Here is a 17,597-nt window from a genome sequence, read left to right on the forward strand (position 1 = left end):
GGCTCCATTGCCCCTCCCCCCCTTTAACAATGGCGGCAGGGATTTTAATGGGAAGATTTAGTGAATAGATAAGGATGATTTACTTTGCATTTTTAGTTTCCAAGGAACCCTTTTCAAATGCTAATGTAGAATTTTGGAAGGAATGCACCATATGCATTGTCAAAAGGAAACTGGATGGATTCTCCCATCCAGGGACAAGGAGACCTCCTGAGGGGTGAGGGGTGGAAGGGTGCCTAGGGCCAGTTTGGGAAAGTAACTCTAGTGTGAGCCACGTGATGCATATAACGTGCGGACTTTGTGTTAGTGCAAAAGGGCTGTATTTCACAGCTATGGTGTCACTGGAGTGATATATTTCATGTCTAGTCTATCCTAACCATGAAATAGGGCTTCTTAAAGCATGAGAAACCCTCTCCAAAATTTACCACACTTTTGAGCAGCAAGATTGAATTATGCAGATGAACTACAGTCCATTGAACAGTGACTAAATGGTTGAGCAACCTTGGATGTCAACACCCACAAACCTGGAATGTACTGCCGCATAATCTCATGTTAGAAAATGTTAATATTGGAAAATGTTAATATGTGTGTGGTTTTGGGTTTCCTCCTTAAATGTAGTTTAGAAGACATGCACATGTAGGAAGGCAGCAATCCATTACAGCACACACATTTCTGGTTGTATTTCTGGTTAATACATCAAATTATTATTGTATAGTATAGAAAACCACACCATGCATTATTTTGGCTCTTAATTTTCTGGTGATAACAATAAAATATATGAACTTGGATGTTTTGGTAATGACCAGGACATAGGACAGCCTTGCTTGAAAGGAGGACTCAAGCATTTCTGCAGCTGTACTGCTCAGTGGTCTGTGTTTATCTTCTCATGTTTTTTCCAGTCCTAGGAATTTAACAAGGCAATCTGCTCTAACGTTATGTATTTTACTACTCTTTCATCTTCTTGTCCCAATCATATAATCTCTGGCAATCTTGCTAATTTAAAGGAAATACTCTTTTTTTTTTTTTTTTTAATCAATGCATATGGTGGCGAGGGTGTGGGGTGAGAAAATGTTGAAAATTCAAGCCTGGCCAGAAAGGCTATTAAACACATAAAATATACACAAACATTTATAGGGAAGGGAAAGAAAAAAAGAGATTGAGGGAGGAAAAAAGAAGGACAGAAGCAGAAAAGAGGAAAGAGAAAGAGAAAAAAGCAAATTGATGAATGAAGTTAAGTATATAGGACTATTGACCTTTCCGTCTTCAAAATATTATCCAGGCCCTGTGGCTGCATGATTCTCATTAAATTCATTGGGAATAATCTGGCTAAATCCCTTCTTGACTCTTAAAAATAGCAGGAAACAATATTCTGAACTTAAAACAAATTTACAGCCGCTGTGAGCACGCACCAGCTGCAATTGTTGAACTATCTTGCCCACAGTCGAATCATTAGCACCATATATGCACAAGGATTTAATTTTAGAATCTGCTTTTCAAAACTTCTTTTGAGGATGTTAACTAGCTTACTCACAGACTGGTCTTTCAGTCCAAATAAGTGGAGGTGCTCAGGCCCATGTAATCAGAGGTTAGGAATATACTCTGAGCTGCTATAGGAGTGTTTGAAGATCCTCAGAGGGTGAGATGTTTCAGCAGGGGGAGTTAGACTTAAAATGCAGGGTTTCTCATCATTTCCTGGCAAAGCATTAATAGGCTTTTATGCATCTGATTACAACCCAGGCAGTATATGAATATTATATATCCACTGAATTTATTATATTGATAAGAATCCACAAAAATGAAATTTTAAGACTCTGCTTGAGTATCTAATGGTTTCAGCAAAATGAGATTAGATGAAAGTTCAGGGGTTCAGTTTGCTGCTTGTAAAGATGTCCAAAGAATCTGAAAACTGCAGAACAATGTAGATCAAATTATCAGATAGGTGGGTCCCACCACTGGGTGAACACCTCAAAATCAGACTTGGCCTCTGACTGTTCTCAGCATTGGTTTAGCCAGAAGGTGACAATGAACAGAACTCTTCAAAGAAGGTCAGACTGTCCATTATCCACAAAGACTGGGAGACAGATTCAGGACTCAAGCAATGGAAAAACGGGAAACCAAGGTCATGTGTGGAACTCAAAACCAGAGCAGACCGCCTTTATCAATAAGCTCTGGTTTGACATAAACTGGTTTAGATTGTGGTCGCTATGGGTCTTACTGGTTCTCTATCTGTACATCTGTGCTCTGACCACAGTACACCCTCTGAGATGGCTGGCCCTTGAACTCATGCACAAACCGAATGCATTCACAAAGTCATGCCTAACCTTCCACCTCCAGGGAGAATTATCCCATTTTGGAATCTGGTGTATACCTTTCCATTTTCTCTAGAACTGTTGCTCACTTTTAGTTTTTAAATGATCCCTAGCTCTTTTGATAGGCAAGAGGAGAGAGGAGTTGAAACAAGTTCATTGGCAACTTCAGAGTGGCTTTATTTTTTAATTTTTAAAAATATTTATTAAAAAAAATTAATGTTTATTATTTTTGACAGACAGAGAGAGAGAGAGCGCACAAGCAGAGGAGGGGCAGAGAGAGGAGACACAGAATCCAAAGCAGGCTCGAGGCTCTGAACTGTCAGCACAGAGCCTGCCGCAGGGCTCAAACCCACGAACTCTGAGATCATGACCTAGCCAAAGTCAGACGCTTAACCGACTGAGCCACCCGGACGCCCCTTAGAGTGGTTTTAATTAACTCTCTAGCAAGAGAAAAAACTAACAGAGCAGTTAATATGTTTGTTACATCATTAGAACTTCATGTTTTCACCTCAGCCCTCTTCCCTATGACAGAAGGTCACAGAAAGCCAGCCGGCAGTTACTCCACAGAAAACCACCCAAGAGGGCCAAGGGCCCCCAGAAAAGTCAGGAAACAAGCGAGAGGCCGGGCTTCACTCATGACCAACTGCAGCCATCCAGCGTGGTTGCACAACCCCTGGAGGCCATACTTTACAACTGGTAAAGATGTACTTTGGACTATAGTTTTTTCTGAATTTAGGTGAACAGATACTCTTCTGTTTCACCTTTCTGTAGTTGGGGGTGTCTGAGCCATGGGGTAGCAAGAACTCTGTCAACCTGAGCACACCACAGGGAAACTTGGGGTTAAGTTCAAGTGAAGAGAAGTTTGTTTTGCAGTTTAATCAGGTCAACGGTGACAGTGTCCTTTAAGGAAGCATACTAATTAGAGCAGTCCTTTCTACTTTCTGCCTAGCTGGGTTGTGTCATACTGTTGAGGAAACATTGATATACACCACACGCCCCATTAATAAATGACTGTGGAGGCCAAGGCTGAGTGAGCTTCAATAAAGGAAATGGGAGAAGCTGGAAAACTGACCTGGTCACCTTACTCTAATGATTAACTTTAAAGTATTTAAAACCTCTGATTGCTTATACTGACTATTTCCCTTCGTGTGTGTCTGGGGGGAAGAATTTTACAGAATACTAACAAAATACAAAAGAGAGAAGGGGGGAGGCTGCCATTTCACTGCCGCTGGCCGCTGATAAACAGCAAGCCAAGGGTTTGAAAAGTCATTACGCTTTTCTATGAATAAAAGGATGCGGAGGCGCTCCTGAGGGCGCCGCTCTCCCCCCCCCCCCCCCCGCACAATCAGAGCCCTGGTTTCCTGCACCCCACTTCGTGGCACGCCCACTGGAAACGCTGTTGTCAAACTGCCAACTTTGTGGCAGGCAAAACTGACAAACTTTGCCTGTCTCGGTTTTGCAGAATTGTGATGAAAATAAATAGTCAGGCTGCTGCCTGTGAGATTTCCTTCTCCTGTAGTTTGCAAACACAGTCCATGTCCTAGATGTGCTGCGTTAAACAAAGTATGTTACTCAGTTCCTTCAGTCGGGAGCTGGGATTGTCACCATTTGGCAATTACTGATGGAGAAGGAAACCTCACTCCTGGCTGCATATACATGTGGATGAAAGGAAAGCAATATTTATGGCTCATGCTTAGAGACCAGATGCTGCGTGGCGTCCCTCTTCTAGGACTTTGGGGGAAACCGAAACCAAGAAGCTGTGCAGGGCACTATTTCAGGGCATGGAGGGGGGCGGCCATGCACTATTTGGGGGGGGGGGGAGAACCACACGTGGAATCTACGCCATTTTGTTTTGTTGGATACCTGATTGTATTGTGCTGTCTATTATGGTTGGTTTTTCTGTGGTCAGCACGGTGGTCCCACCTGAAAAACAAAAATAGTGACAGACGAAAATGAGAAAAAGTAAGCATTGGGGATAATAAGCATTAAAGAAATGCTGCATGTGTGCATACATCTGTTAGAGGCGAACATTTTCCACAGAAAATCCTTCCTTTAATTCCGCCTGTAGTAATTTGTTTTACTTAGATTTTGTCCACCACGATATCAAGTTCAAATAAACCACTATTTTTTACTCAACACATTTGCTCATAAAGCATCCAGGCGGTATGGACAGTTTGAGACTTTGTTCCAAGGGCATTCCCTGGTTCCCAGGCTAAGCGTGCTACACAATTGTGACAGTGAAGGGCAAAAGCCTCCACAAGTCCCCAGTGACTTGGGAATTAAACTTGACCTGGGCCTCTTAAGCTTCAAATAGTTTCCCAAGGTTTCAGATGCGTGCCTTCAGGGGCGGTGTAGGGCTGCTCCCCACAATCTATTTTGAAAACTGTAGGTTTAAGAGGGCGACAGCAGTTTCTCCTTTCTTTTGCTGCTGTAGTTGTAGTTGTTTATTTTTCCCAAGGACAAATATTCTGCCCAGTGTGTGATTTGGAGAAGCTGCAGAAAAAGTTCACAGGCCCAGAGAACTGGAAGTTTGCACAAAGAATATCCTGAATGTTGTGAGCTCTCAATCGGTGGGGCAACTTTGGAATTCCTGGTGAGGAAACCAGGTGCTGATTTAGCTCCACCCTCTTTTCTTCTGCACCTGGGCGCTTCCATTTTCTGCTCCTCCTCATTATTACACTTCTGGTTCTGGTTTAGTTTTTTTAATGTTTATTTATTTTTGAGAGAGAGAGAGGGAGGGGCAGAGAGAGCTGGAGATACAGAATCTGAAGCAGGCTCCAGGCTCTGAGCTGTCAGCACAGAGCTAGATGCGGGGCTCAAACCCATGAACTGCAAGATCAGGACCTGAGCTTAACCAACTGAGCCACCAGGTGCCCCTACACTTCTGTTTTAAAGTCGTGTTCTTGAACTTGCCAAACACAAGAATCACCTGAACTCTGGTTGAAACTGCAGCTGCCAATCCGCCTGTCCTCCTTGGAACTCCTTGAACCAGAATGTCCAAAGTTCAGGCCTTGAAATCTGAATTTGCAAAAGCTTCTCAGGTGAGGCTTATAACCCACTAAGTGCAGGGGAAACACCCGTTTGCTGTTTATTACATAAGGTGTTGGAGCCATTTCTCCTTATGTGTATCTGTTTTGCAGATTATGATCAGAGATAATCTATTTGTTACCCCAAGAGGGAAAGCCCAGGGCAGACTCAGGGGAAGGACATGGGGTGGGCTCATGAGTATCAGGGAAAGTTTGGGAGGTGGTTATAAGGTGCCATTGTACAGCTTCCAGTAGGATCATTCAATAAAGATGTGTGATCATCTCTATTCTGGCCAGGTCCTAGTTTCACCCTGCAGCTTCCACAGAGCAGAAATCATCCAGATCATGAATCAGAGAGCCGTAAAATCATGCTCTTGGGATGGTTTGAAGATTTTGGAGCTAATCGACTACAGCACCAAGTCATGTTACCCTTGCTTTCCCAGCATATACGCTGGATGAGCGGTCACACGTGTGCGTGGCCTCAATGAGGCAAGCACTAGGAAGAAAGAATTATATATATTATGGGTTAAGGAGGTGAATCTATAATGGCAGAATTGGAGGGAGGCCAGAATACATTAGCATTCTGTTCCCAGTGGTCTCAAGGGAGAAAGACTCAAGGTGAAAATTCACTTTTTAAAACTGATATGCATTATCAGTTTTGTTATACGTTGGGAGCCAAACTCTGATGTTGGGTACACACAGACCCAATGAGAAATTTGGCCTCCTGGTGTCTTTGAAGCTAATTGTATTATCTAACGACTTCAACAGCATTTGCAAATGAGTAACTTCAGGGGTGAATTTTCACCTTGGCAAGCAGTGTGGGAGAGCAAAATCTCTCCTCATTTCCATGCATTTTGGTAGAGTTCACCTGGAATTCAGTGTTGTTTGTAAGTAATGAACATTTTGCTAAAATACTTATTTGCCACTATATTCAAAGCAGCCAACCCAGGAGGAGAAATTAAAGGGACACCATCTGCATTAAGGAACCAAACACCATGAAAGAGAGCATTCATCCTAATTTCCACACCCCCTCCTATCAGGATAAGGTGAGGATGCTTTCACTTTGGCTCCATTACACTCAACATGCCAAGTTTGAGGCTCTGTCAGCAAAGCCTGTGACTGAAGGAGCAAGGAGTGTGTGTGAGCCTAGGATGTGAGCTGTTTCCACGCAAGGTGATACCTGGGTCAGGGAGGATTTTGCTCCTTGCAGAAAAGCTTACATAGGAGCACACCCTTTCTCAGAAAAGGAGAACAAGTAACTTCATAAAGCAAAACAAGTAAAAACAGCAACAAGAAGAAAACCCAAAACTGGCCGCAATGCAATAAATGAATTTGAAACATGAGATGCCTTCTGAAATCACCTCTTCTTGATGGGGGCATAGAGCAGGCATTATCAATACCTCTGGAAGTTCTTAATATATGTCTGATTCATAGAAATGTTGAGACAAACGGGCTGGCTCGAGAAAATAACTTTTTTTTTGCCATTGTAATATGTAAAAAAAAAAAAACTAGAACTTTTTTCTATCTCACCAATAAATGATGTTAAATGCTGTAGATAAACTATAACCTTGTACATTTAAAAGACTGTCAGTGTTTCTACTATAAATGACCCATTTTCTGTGGTTTGTTACTCGTTTGGCATACATAATTTGCTCCAGGCTAACATACTTGCCCTATTTCATTCAAAGGGTTCAGTTTCAATTGATTCAGTCATGAACTGATCCAAAAATGAGAAGGTTGGTTGTTCTGATATGAGAAGTAAATCTGAGGCTTTGTTTCTAATCAATATTAACTGACCACTTTAGGGTTTATAAAGAAAAGAACCTTCTCCACAAGAGGGCAATTGAAAGGGTATACTGTGATGACTACAGTCGTTCCTTTTTATGAGGAATTTCACTACAGATGTGTGACAGGGTCCACAAAGAGCCTGAGGTCTGTGTCAGGGTGTTTACAAGCAATCCTGGGAAGGTTCCACAGGACCTGGTTCATAGAATGGTACTCTGTTCTTAACATCAGCTGTAGGGTTTTCAGCTTGAACTTGACATCTCACAAAGAAAATGCCTCTACATTAATTAATTTTTGTGGCTTTTGGCTGCTTACACACAAGATTTGTTTTCAAAAGCCCATAGTAACATTTATTGGCCCTATGACTGTAGGTGATTAGCCTGGAAATTTGGAGGGAGACAGCCTTAGGAGCTGGGATTTAAATGTAAACCAAGTTCATGGTACTATGTCTCTGAGCTACATTTCACCTCTTATTCTATCTGAGTGTCGAGCTCTCTCACTCCTTCAGAGGAGAGCTTTTGAAGTAATTGGAAATGTACTGTGGGACATTTCCTTCCAGATTTTTACATTAATGCATTAGCCAATAACATGGCACTATTATGAAGTTACATGGTAATGCCTTCAGTTTCGCCCATGGAAATTAATTATGTGGGCTCTCTGAGTCCCCTCTGGCTAAAAATACAGACCTGTATCCAAGGGCTCATGTTTAATCTAAAATGAGAGTCAGATGCTATATGAAACTGCATTTGACCCAAGTGGTGATAAAGGTCCCACAGTGCCTTTGGCAACAATAGGGTGAAAATCCTACTGCCTTGGCCAATTTCCAAGTGGTACAATCCCATTTCCCCACTTGTCTAATATTTCCTCTGCCATTCCAAGTAGAAGAGAAGGTCACTTTGTAGCTCTTAGGGTTTTAGAATGTTATGGAGTAATACTCTAAATTAATTAGTGAGGTATTTGGCACACACCGTCCCTGATACATTTGCTAGTCGTTGCTGATGTGAAATAAGAAGTAATTCTGCCTTTGTAAATTTCAATGTAAAATGATTTACAAAACCCTAACTTAAAAGCTGCATTTCAAATATAAGCCTAATTTCATCAATTAGTTGGGTAAAGGTTCCACTCAAAGCATTTTCCCCTTGTTCAAAAATGCAAATAAACATTTTGAAGTGTGTGGTTGTGTAGGGGTGGTGCACGTGTTGTGGGGGTGGGGGTTTGAAGGTGAGGATGAGTTTAGCACATGGAGCCATAGAGAAATTCTTATGGAATTAAGAAAATCCTAGCCTCTGGCTCTGAAAATGGCTAAAATAATTGTGTCAAACGGCGGCGGCAGAAGGCATGAGGAAAGGAAGCAGTGACCCCAGTTGATGATGGCCGCCACCGTGAGGAGCTACACAAACATGAACAGACACGCACTAGCAGGTCTCCACTACGACATGACTGAAATGGCACAGCAATGGGATGAAGATGGTTTCTGCACCTGTGAGCTGGAAGTCATCACCTGTTCCGCTGTGGCAGTTGGCCTGGTCATCATCACACTCGTCCACCAGGTTCCCGTTGGGAGTGGTCGGTCCAGCTGTAGGTGCTGAAACAAGATCCAAGGATTACTACCTCACACCTCTGAAATGTATTTGCAAGGCTCTGGCTATTGAGTCTGCTAACACCTTTGCAGAAAACTCTAATCCGTGGTAAGAAGGCCAGGAGCATGATTTGCCTCCCTTTCAGGAGCTAAATCTACTTGGATTTGGCAGAATTCGTTGGGGACTGCTTTGTTTTGGTATTTGATCCATATCTGTTCAGTAGAGCTGGCTGCCCTAGCATTTTATACATTGCTATCTACATAAACATCCTTTTTGTGAAAAGTGCTTGCATTCTCACTGGTTATTTATTCATGACTCTGGAATTGAGAACTTTGATGACAGAGATTCTGCTTCAACTGTTTTTCCTTACGTTCTCAATGGGCTACAGAATTCGCCTGTCATGAATTCTTTTACTTTCTTAGTATTAGCTAAGCTTGCTAGGTTTGTATTAGAATTTTTCTCCAAAAGGGAGTCTCAAGATTCACTTTTAGTACAATATTGTTCTTTCAAAAAAAAAAAAAAAAGAAAGAAAGAAAATTGTGAATGACTCCATTTCCCTTTAAGTAAGCTTCTCAACTTGTGATCCCCCTCTCCAGAGCAGGTGTTTGAGAGGAGCTGTCTTAGATGTCCTGGGGTCATTTTCCCTTAACTCCCGGAAGACTGCATTCCACTGTGGACAGGTATTCCTGTATCTTTGAGTGTGTAGTTGAAAGGTAGCCAACATTAATCAAAGACTGCTTTTGAAGTTCTTTAAACTTAGTTTGGTCTATTATTTTTCAGCCTGTTACTCATTCTTGCAATCTGTTTAATATTTTATAGTTTTTGGCATTACCTTTCACTTTGCAAGGCTTGAGATAATGTACAGCTCTCAATGTCTGAGAACCAGACAAGATACTGGGAGTGGGGGCCTGTTCTCTAATAGCTTCTGGCCATGTGTCTGGGAATGTGTTGGTAACTGCTTCTTTCTCAATAAAAAAATTGACAGTCTTTGTTATTGTGCTTAATTACTGAGCAGAGTTATGACAGATATAGAAATGTAGCTAGGAGCGCCTGGGTGGCTCAGTCGGTTAAGCATCCGACTCTTGATTTTGGCTCAGGTTATGATCTCATGAGATGGAGCACTGTGTCCAGCTCTGAGCTGACGGCACAAACCCTGCTTGGGATTCTTTCTCTGACCCACCCCCCTCTCAAAATAAATAAATAAGCATTAAAAAAAAAAAAAAAAAAAGAAAGAAATTTAGCTAGCTTCAACTTCCTCAACTGCCCAGAGCACACACTAGGAATGTGTACAGAGAATGTGCACAGTGTTTAGGCACACCATCTAGACTTTGTGAAATGCATATACACACATTTTGGGCTCCACGTACTGCTATCAGTGAATCAGTGGAATCCTCCCTGCTAATCCAGATACTTGTATTCACTGAGTTACCTGCCACTTTTAAGTATTTTAAACTCTCTATTCATCTGCATTCCTTATGGGATTTATAAAGGAGGAATTCCTCATTGGAAGTGGCCCAGGGTAGTACCTGGTTTAAATTTAAAAAATAGAAAGTGAATAATTTTTATTTCCCAATTTTACTACTTGGATATATTTTATCTTCTGTGATTCTCTAATTGTGTCTTGTAAATGCTAGCCCCAAACAGGACAGACACTTGCAGAAGGCTCAGCTATATCTCACCGTCTTCCCGTATCCCTCTAGGTATGTCCCATGGCACAGTCATGAAGCAGATATTTTAATAGGGCCTGTTAATCATTTTAAGGAAGAAAAAAAAAAAACCACTCCCTTTCACAGATTGTGTCAAAAAGTTTTGACATTACTTTCCCCGGATGTTGGTTTCTCTTATGGCTAAGGGCAACTTCCTCACTTTTGTGAGTGCTTGGAAACATCTGTGGCAAATCTCTTCACCAACGATTTGTACCTCTCACTACAGAGTTGACACTGGCAAACTGCCACCAGCCTCAGTCTTTTCAGCCATCCATTCATTCCACCTCTTAAATCAGTGTTGCTTTCTAGAATCCAGGCTGATGACCTGCATCATGGCAACCGATTCCCTTTTCCAGATGAACACGTTTCCCAGTAAATGGAACAAACATTGTCTGCAGTCGGTTCAATCTGCCCATCCCTTTTTGTTTCTTGGTATCTTTGCCAAAGTCTTGGCACATAGTCATTCTTAGTCTGTGCTGATAGTGACTGGATAATTCAGAGGTCTGAGATATGACTACAGATAAGGAAACAACTACACAATAAAGAATGGGAGATAATGGCCTGCTTTAAAATAAATACATACAAAAGTAGCTATGAATTATTCACTAGTATGGTGATTTATAGCTTCAGATTCTTTAGTGCATAAGAAAAGTTTTATGATGTTTAATGTGCTCAAGAATGTAATTATATTTGGGTAGCTCAAAACACAAATAATTTTGAAACCACAAGAAGGTGATATTAAAAAGCATTCTTTGAAACAACCATGAGCATATGCTCAATTGATTAACATCTGGGTACTAACAATAGCCATTCTTTGAGCTAACCTAGAGAAAGACCTTTATGGGGATGGAAAAGTTGGTTACTCTTTATGCCCAAATCTAAGGCAGATGGGAATTCTAATGCACAAAAGCATTAGATGGTACAATAAACAACTATCATATCATTTTTCAAACATTCCTTTTATTTATTATGTGACTAAAAAATGCAGAGGTAAGTGCAGTTCTGAGGTCAGTGTGTGAGCTGAATTTGTCCTTGAGATGACTTTCATATGATAAGTGTATGCAGTAATATCCTCAAACAGACCTCACCGTACATTCATACATATTATCTCATGTAAAGTTTTGTTTCTCTGCAGTAGCCTAAGCAGTTCATTCAAGATAATGGTGGTGGTTCTGTCTGTCAAATGCTGTTTCCCACTAGTATGAGATGGCAGTCAACACTGCAGACAGAAAGTTGAATGGGACACAGATGGCTAAACAACACTAAAAAGTCAAAGGAATTAGTGACTGCCAGGGGTCTAGGGGAAATTGCTTGATGGGTGGGGGTTTTGCTTTGGAACTAGATAAAAGTGGTGGTCGCAAAAATAACTGTGAATGTACTAAATGCCACTGAATTGTTTACTTAAAAATGGTGAATTTTATGTTATGCAAATTTCACCTCAGGAAACTTAAAAAAGTCAAAGAAGGCAACCCAAAGAATCTGAGGAGAGTTCCACAAACAACCAATACAAAAGTGGGATTCTGAAGGCACTGTTTGGTGGAATGTGCTAGAACGTCGAGCCTCACAGACTGACAGGCATCACCCAGGGGAAAAAGCTGGCAATTTGCAGCCACGCCATCGGGGGCATAAATGCATGAAGAAAGAGATTAAAAAGTGGGAAACTAGAAGGGACTCGGGACTTTGTAATTACCTTCCACTTCACAGCCCAGCAGCTCCATCCTCAGCCCCAGTCCTCCATGAGTGGCTCTCTCAGGGTAGATCCTGATGAATCGTGTGGAAAGAGGTGGAAAAGTCCGTAGCTCTGGTGTATCATAGTTGTTGTTTCCTTCAAAAGACTGAAGTAGGAGAAACACTATTATCAATAAAACCTCCCTTTCGGTAGAGGAATCCCTCCTTCAAGACTCTTAATAGGGCAGAGAAACAGACCCCATCCCACCACCTCGTAAATGGCTGACATGTCTTTCATAAATGAGAAAGGGAGGGGGGGGGGGACAACTAAAGCTTCTCTAAGAAGTGACAGACGTCATTTCTCAGAAACTTTGAAGTACACACTGAGGCTATACCAGAAGCTGAGGATTTAATGAGACACGTTTTCAATGCTATGCTGATGTGCCTTCAAGAAGTGACACTTCTACCACCTCCTTGAGGTGGGGGAAGAGAAGTCAGGAAGAGAAGCTGCCATTTTTCAGAGCTATGTTAGACACCACATTTTCAGTGACGACTCCTGTTACATTCTCTTAAAGAAGCGGGTCCTAGTTTGCTGAAACCTGTAGAAGAGGGAGTGATTAAATTCCTGAAGAAGGAGATATTAAATTTAATGTAGTACAAGTGCTATTTAGTTAGGAACTGGGGTTATTCCAACTCACTGAAATTGCTATTTACTTAAGCAGAACCACCAGTTGGAGGCATTTGTAGATAAAAGAGCCTCTTAGGAAAGTAACAAGGGTCCTGGCTATCAAGTGAGGCTCTGATGCCTGGCTGAACTGCAGTGTGAATGGGCTCCCTTTTTTGAAATACATTCCTGACTTGAAGTCACTGTGACATTCTTCAGGGGCCAGGCCACCCATTGCCCGTGCTGCTACTTGATTATTTTATTTCCCTTTTTACATTGACAGGAAGGTCAAAATCCTTGAGTGGAATCATAAGAAAATGGAACAATAATTTTTTCAAGAAATAGATAAGCCTTCTTCTATCCTCTTCTCCCAACATTATTCTTTAATCCTACCCCTAAAGGGAGGTGGGGAGGGAGATTAGGAAAATCAAGTTGCCTTATCATTGCGAGTGTCTTGTTATACATGAAACATCGCATCATGTTTCCTGGTGCAAGGCGTTGTTCTAAGTGCTTAAAGTATATTAATTCATTTAATCCTCAAGACAACTCCTTGAGGTACATTCTGTCATTATCCTCAGTTGACAGGTGAGGCACAGAGAGGTCAAGTAATTTGCCCAAGGCCATACGTACAGTAAGTGTCAGAGCCAGGATTCAAACCTAGGCAGTCTTAACTGGGGCCCTTCACCACACTGCTATGATGCCTCTGCCCTTAGAAATAATCATGTCTAATCTCATTACATTCAGGTAACTGAGGTCTATAACCAAGGCCACATACTTAGTTTCCTTAATTTTTCTTTAAATGTATTGCAGTTTGGGTTACTGACTGGTAGATTAGATTGAGTGGATGGCCAGCCACCAGGCCATGTCAGTCAGGAGCAGGGACCATACCTGATTCCTGGATCAAGATGTCATAAGTCAGCAAAAGATGTGATCATTCAGTGGTAGAAATATCAGGGCTAAAAGGGACACACATGTAAGTGAAAACAGACGGATTGGGTTGACTGTGATCTGGCCAGAGGTTCTCTGAGTTCCAGAAATAAATTAATTGGTCCTATCCAATCCAGAAAAGTCTCCAGAAATCTAAAGGACGTGGTTAACACAGACTCGCTTCTTCCCCTAAAGCTGCCTTCTCTTATTTTGAAGAGTAAAATCATTATTGGGGTTCTGTACTCTTGATGGAACACAGTTGCTTCCAGTAATTGGGAATCTGACATATATTATTGTTAGGCCCAATTAAGTGTCGTCAGTGAGATATAATTATAATGAAAACAACATTACTATGCATGCCTGTTCTATGTTAATATAGCTCCAACAATCACAGGAGAAAAGCACTTATAGCTATAGACTCCCAGCTCTTATTCTAATTTTAACTTGAGTAAAGAATTAGGACAATGTAGAAAATGATAAAAGCTGTCCGTGATGAGCTGGAAAGAATATTAGCAGCGAGGATCTATATGGAAATGAGCTAACACTGCTAACATAAGATCGTTTATGAAATATCTTTGTGTCCTGTTACTCACCATGGTTTAGAAGAAGAGGAATTTGAGCATTTAGATCTCCTCTCTGCTTAATTCAAAGACTCTGATATACCTTGTCCATCATGTACTACTTGAAGGTAGGAAGTGAGGAGCAGGATATAGGGGATTTTATAGCCATCAAAGTACTGTTTTATTCATAAAACCCAGTACTCATTCTACTATTACACAAAAGAAACTTGGCATCCTAAGCAGGTGACCTTCATTTGTAAGTTTAAATAGAGTATGTTTTAAGTATCATTATACAATTTAGTAATATGTACTGCACCCAAATTGAAGGCTTTACCCATGTCCTTTTGCATCTTAAAGATTTTATTTAAGGAGAAGGACATGTCAGGAATGACAGATTAGGCTCTATGTAAATAATTTAGAGGCTTTTGTGGTTTTAAATATCATGGGATGATAATGACGGATAAGATCATATTTGAGGAGAAAAATCTCACATACTCATGAGTGGAGTTTTTTGTTAAGATTGAAACCTGTGTGCTGGCTCCTAGTGGAATTCTATGCGCAATGTACTACAGTAGAGTGATAGCTTTAGACTTAATTGCAGACTCGATGAGGCACCTTATCCAAAGCATATGGTAATTTGTTTTCTTTCTCTCCTAGAACCCTCATGTTGAAGGTGTCACAACACCTGCTGTTGTCACAACAGCACCAGGATGCTGCTGATGTGTGGCATATTCACACTTTGTGACAAAGTCAGAAGGCTCACAACTCCTCTGAAAAGATGGGCTCTTAAGGGGAACTCCGGTTTCTGGTGTTTATTTTACTTTTTCTTTTATCAGAACAAGAGGGGCAGGCATAAAGGGGGTGGGGAATGAAATGAACACAAGAAGGAAAGTAGCTGTAATGTAGATTTAAAAAAAAAACCACTGGAAATTGTTTAGAAACCACAAGTTAAGTAGGGGCGAGATGGGAGAGAGATTCTTACATTTCCGACAGCATCATCACTGTCAGTGGCCTGCCACACTGGTGCTGACCACGGCCTTGGTGGACAGGTAGCCAGTGGGGACAGGTGGTCTCTGCAGAGTCCAGCTTCTGGACAGATGGGGATCTGGCTGTGCCATTGGGCTTTTGTTTCCTGCCTGCAAAGCCCTTGGCCTGAGTCACTATATTCAAGGTACATTACCACAGTCGTTTAGAGTGGGAACAAGGATAACGTTCCCTCCAATGGGCTAAAATCTTTTCACAAAAGGAGTAGGTCCTGAGCAAAGCAGAGATGCAAAAGCTGGGATGGAAAGCCAGTTGTGTTGGGTGTGAGAAGTGCCATCAGCTGAATACTTCCCTCAGTGCACACAGAACTGATGGTCTATGGGTTGTTACTTATTCACACTCAAACCAGCCATCATCAGGCCTTGCTGGTGTTGTGTGCTCAGAAAATGCAAATCAGTGCTCACTTCGGCAGCACATATACTAAAAAAAAGAAAATGCAAATTAGTTTGACCACCAGCCTAAGTAAAACATAATCCCTAAAGAATCTGTTTGGTTAAAAAAAAACCGATACCACGTGTTGTGATGAATGTTGGAATATCTCCCTTATCATTGGATCAAGAGCCAAGTGTATTTTAAAAGGTTCCAAGGCGTAAAAAAACATACTCAAGCATTATTCACAAAAGCCAAAAGGCAGAAACAATGAAAGTGGCAATAGGTGGATGAATGGATACGCAAAATGTGGTATGTGCATACAGTAGAGTATCATTCAGCTTTAAAAAGAAATGGAATCCTGTTGCTCCAACTTGAGGACACTGTGCTAAGTAAAGTAAGCCAGTCACAAAGAAACAAATATTGTATAATTCCACTTATGGGAGGCTCCTGAAGAAGTCAAATTCACAGAGACAGAAAGTGGAATGGTGGTCGCCAGGAGCTGGGGCATCAGGAAATGGGAGTCATTGCGGGGTGGGTACAGATTCTCAGTTTTGCAAGATGAGGAAGTTCTGGAGATCGGTTGCACAACAGTAGGAATGTACCTAACACCACTGAACTTTACATCTGAAAAGGTTAGGATGGTAAATTTTAGGTTATGTGTATGTCACCACAATTAAAATGTAAAAAAAAAAAACCAAAAAACCAGCAACAAAAAACCCCCAAAAACCACTTAAATGAGGGATAGGTGAGAGAAGGGAAAAGGGATGGGGGTGGGGCAGTGGCTAACAGATTAAAATCTGTTGAGAGATTCTGAGTTTCTGCTGGGTTGCCCTGTCAGTCCCCAGGCTCCCAGGCTCTGGGCCGCCCTGTCTCCTGAGTGTCGAGCTTTCCCCTGTTCCGTAAGGAAGGAAAGGCGGCCAGCAATGTAATTCTTTTCTGCGTTGATCTCAGATACCACTTTTAGCATCTCATTCCTGTCTTCCCTAGAATGGGGGTCTTATGGACACCATCCACACTTCCACTGATGTCATGGCTTAAAAGAAATACAAAGTCGTACTTCCTCAGGAAAATGCTGGAGGTCCTGGATTTAAGTCAATGACATGAGAAAGGACTTCCTCCCCAGCAGCTGCTCCCATCCCTGGATCTCACCTTAGCCTTGCGCTTGCTGTCATCCATGATCATTTTCCAGTCTGAGCCATTGTTGCTGTACCCGATCTTGAATTTCCTCATGAACACCTTGTTTTCCCTGTGCTTCCCCCCTTGAATGATGATGCCCCTCACAATCTTCTCTTCCCCCAGGTCCACTTGGAGCCACTCGTTTATGTATGGGTGAGGAGCAGGTGGCAGTGCCCAGCCGGAGCGACTGGTTACCAGGCGAATATTTTCAGGCATCCAGTTTCTGTCCCCTTGGTTTGATGCTGTTATCTGGGAGTCAGAGATAAGTCCAGACACCATACCCAACATGCCAGAGCAAGGATAATCTAGAGGGTGGAATGAAATAGATGATGTAAAATGATTTTCTATAACTCTCCATGCTTAGAAAGAGAATACCACAGACTGAATAGGAACATTGTACCCATTCATATACATTTTTAAGTCTCTGGATCATTTGACATTAAACCAAAGCTCTCCCTCCCTCAAACCTTTCTCCTAGACTTATAGCACTCCCTCCCACACTCACATTCCAAGAAGGAAACTCTTCCGTGAAGATAGACATTTCCCCATTTTTGAGTTCTTCCAAGCTTAATGTCAAAGTACTGATGTTCCAGTCCCTTTGGTATCTAGAACTTAGCCCTAGATCCAGTACAGGCCCTGCCCAACAGAGGTTCAGTTTATGATAGGCTGGAGATAGGAAATCAGTAATTCCAACAGCCGGAGGCTGTCCTGCCCACCCCTTTTCTAACTGCTTTAGGAGCTTACCACACGAAAATCCCATTGTCGTCACAAACATACCATGTC

At 41.8% G+C, this 17,597-nt stretch overlaps 1 protein-coding gene across 6 annotated transcripts in view; it reads right to left on the reverse strand.

The window, feature by feature from the left end:
- Positions 1-17,597, reverse strand: part of NRP1 (neuropilin 1) — a 138,629-nt gene that overhangs the window by 13,491 nt on the left and 107,541 nt on the right. For 4 of the 6 annotated variants that reach the window (XM_043563162.1, XM_043563161.1, XM_043563160.1 and 1 more), the window contains exons 10-13: positions 16,788-17,119; positions 12,094-12,238; positions 8,598-8,702; positions 4,170-4,229 (exon numbers count right to left, since the gene is read on the reverse strand). In XM_043563162.1, coding sequence (XP_043419097.1) covers positions 4,170-4,229; positions 8,598-8,702; positions 12,094-12,238; positions 16,788-17,119 — 642 coding nt within the window. The remainder of the gene's footprint in view (positions 1-4,169; positions 4,230-8,597; positions 8,703-12,093; positions 12,239-16,787; positions 17,120-17,597) is intronic. The other 2 variants (XM_043563164.1, XM_043563163.1) reach the window with 1 other exon arrangement.

Source organism: Prionailurus bengalensis, chromosome B4, assembly GCF_016509475.1.
Source record: "Prionailurus bengalensis isolate Pbe53 chromosome B4, Fcat_Pben_1.1_paternal_pri, whole genome shotgun sequence".
Lineage (NCBI taxonomy): Eukaryota > Metazoa > Chordata > Mammalia > Carnivora > Felidae > Prionailurus > Prionailurus bengalensis.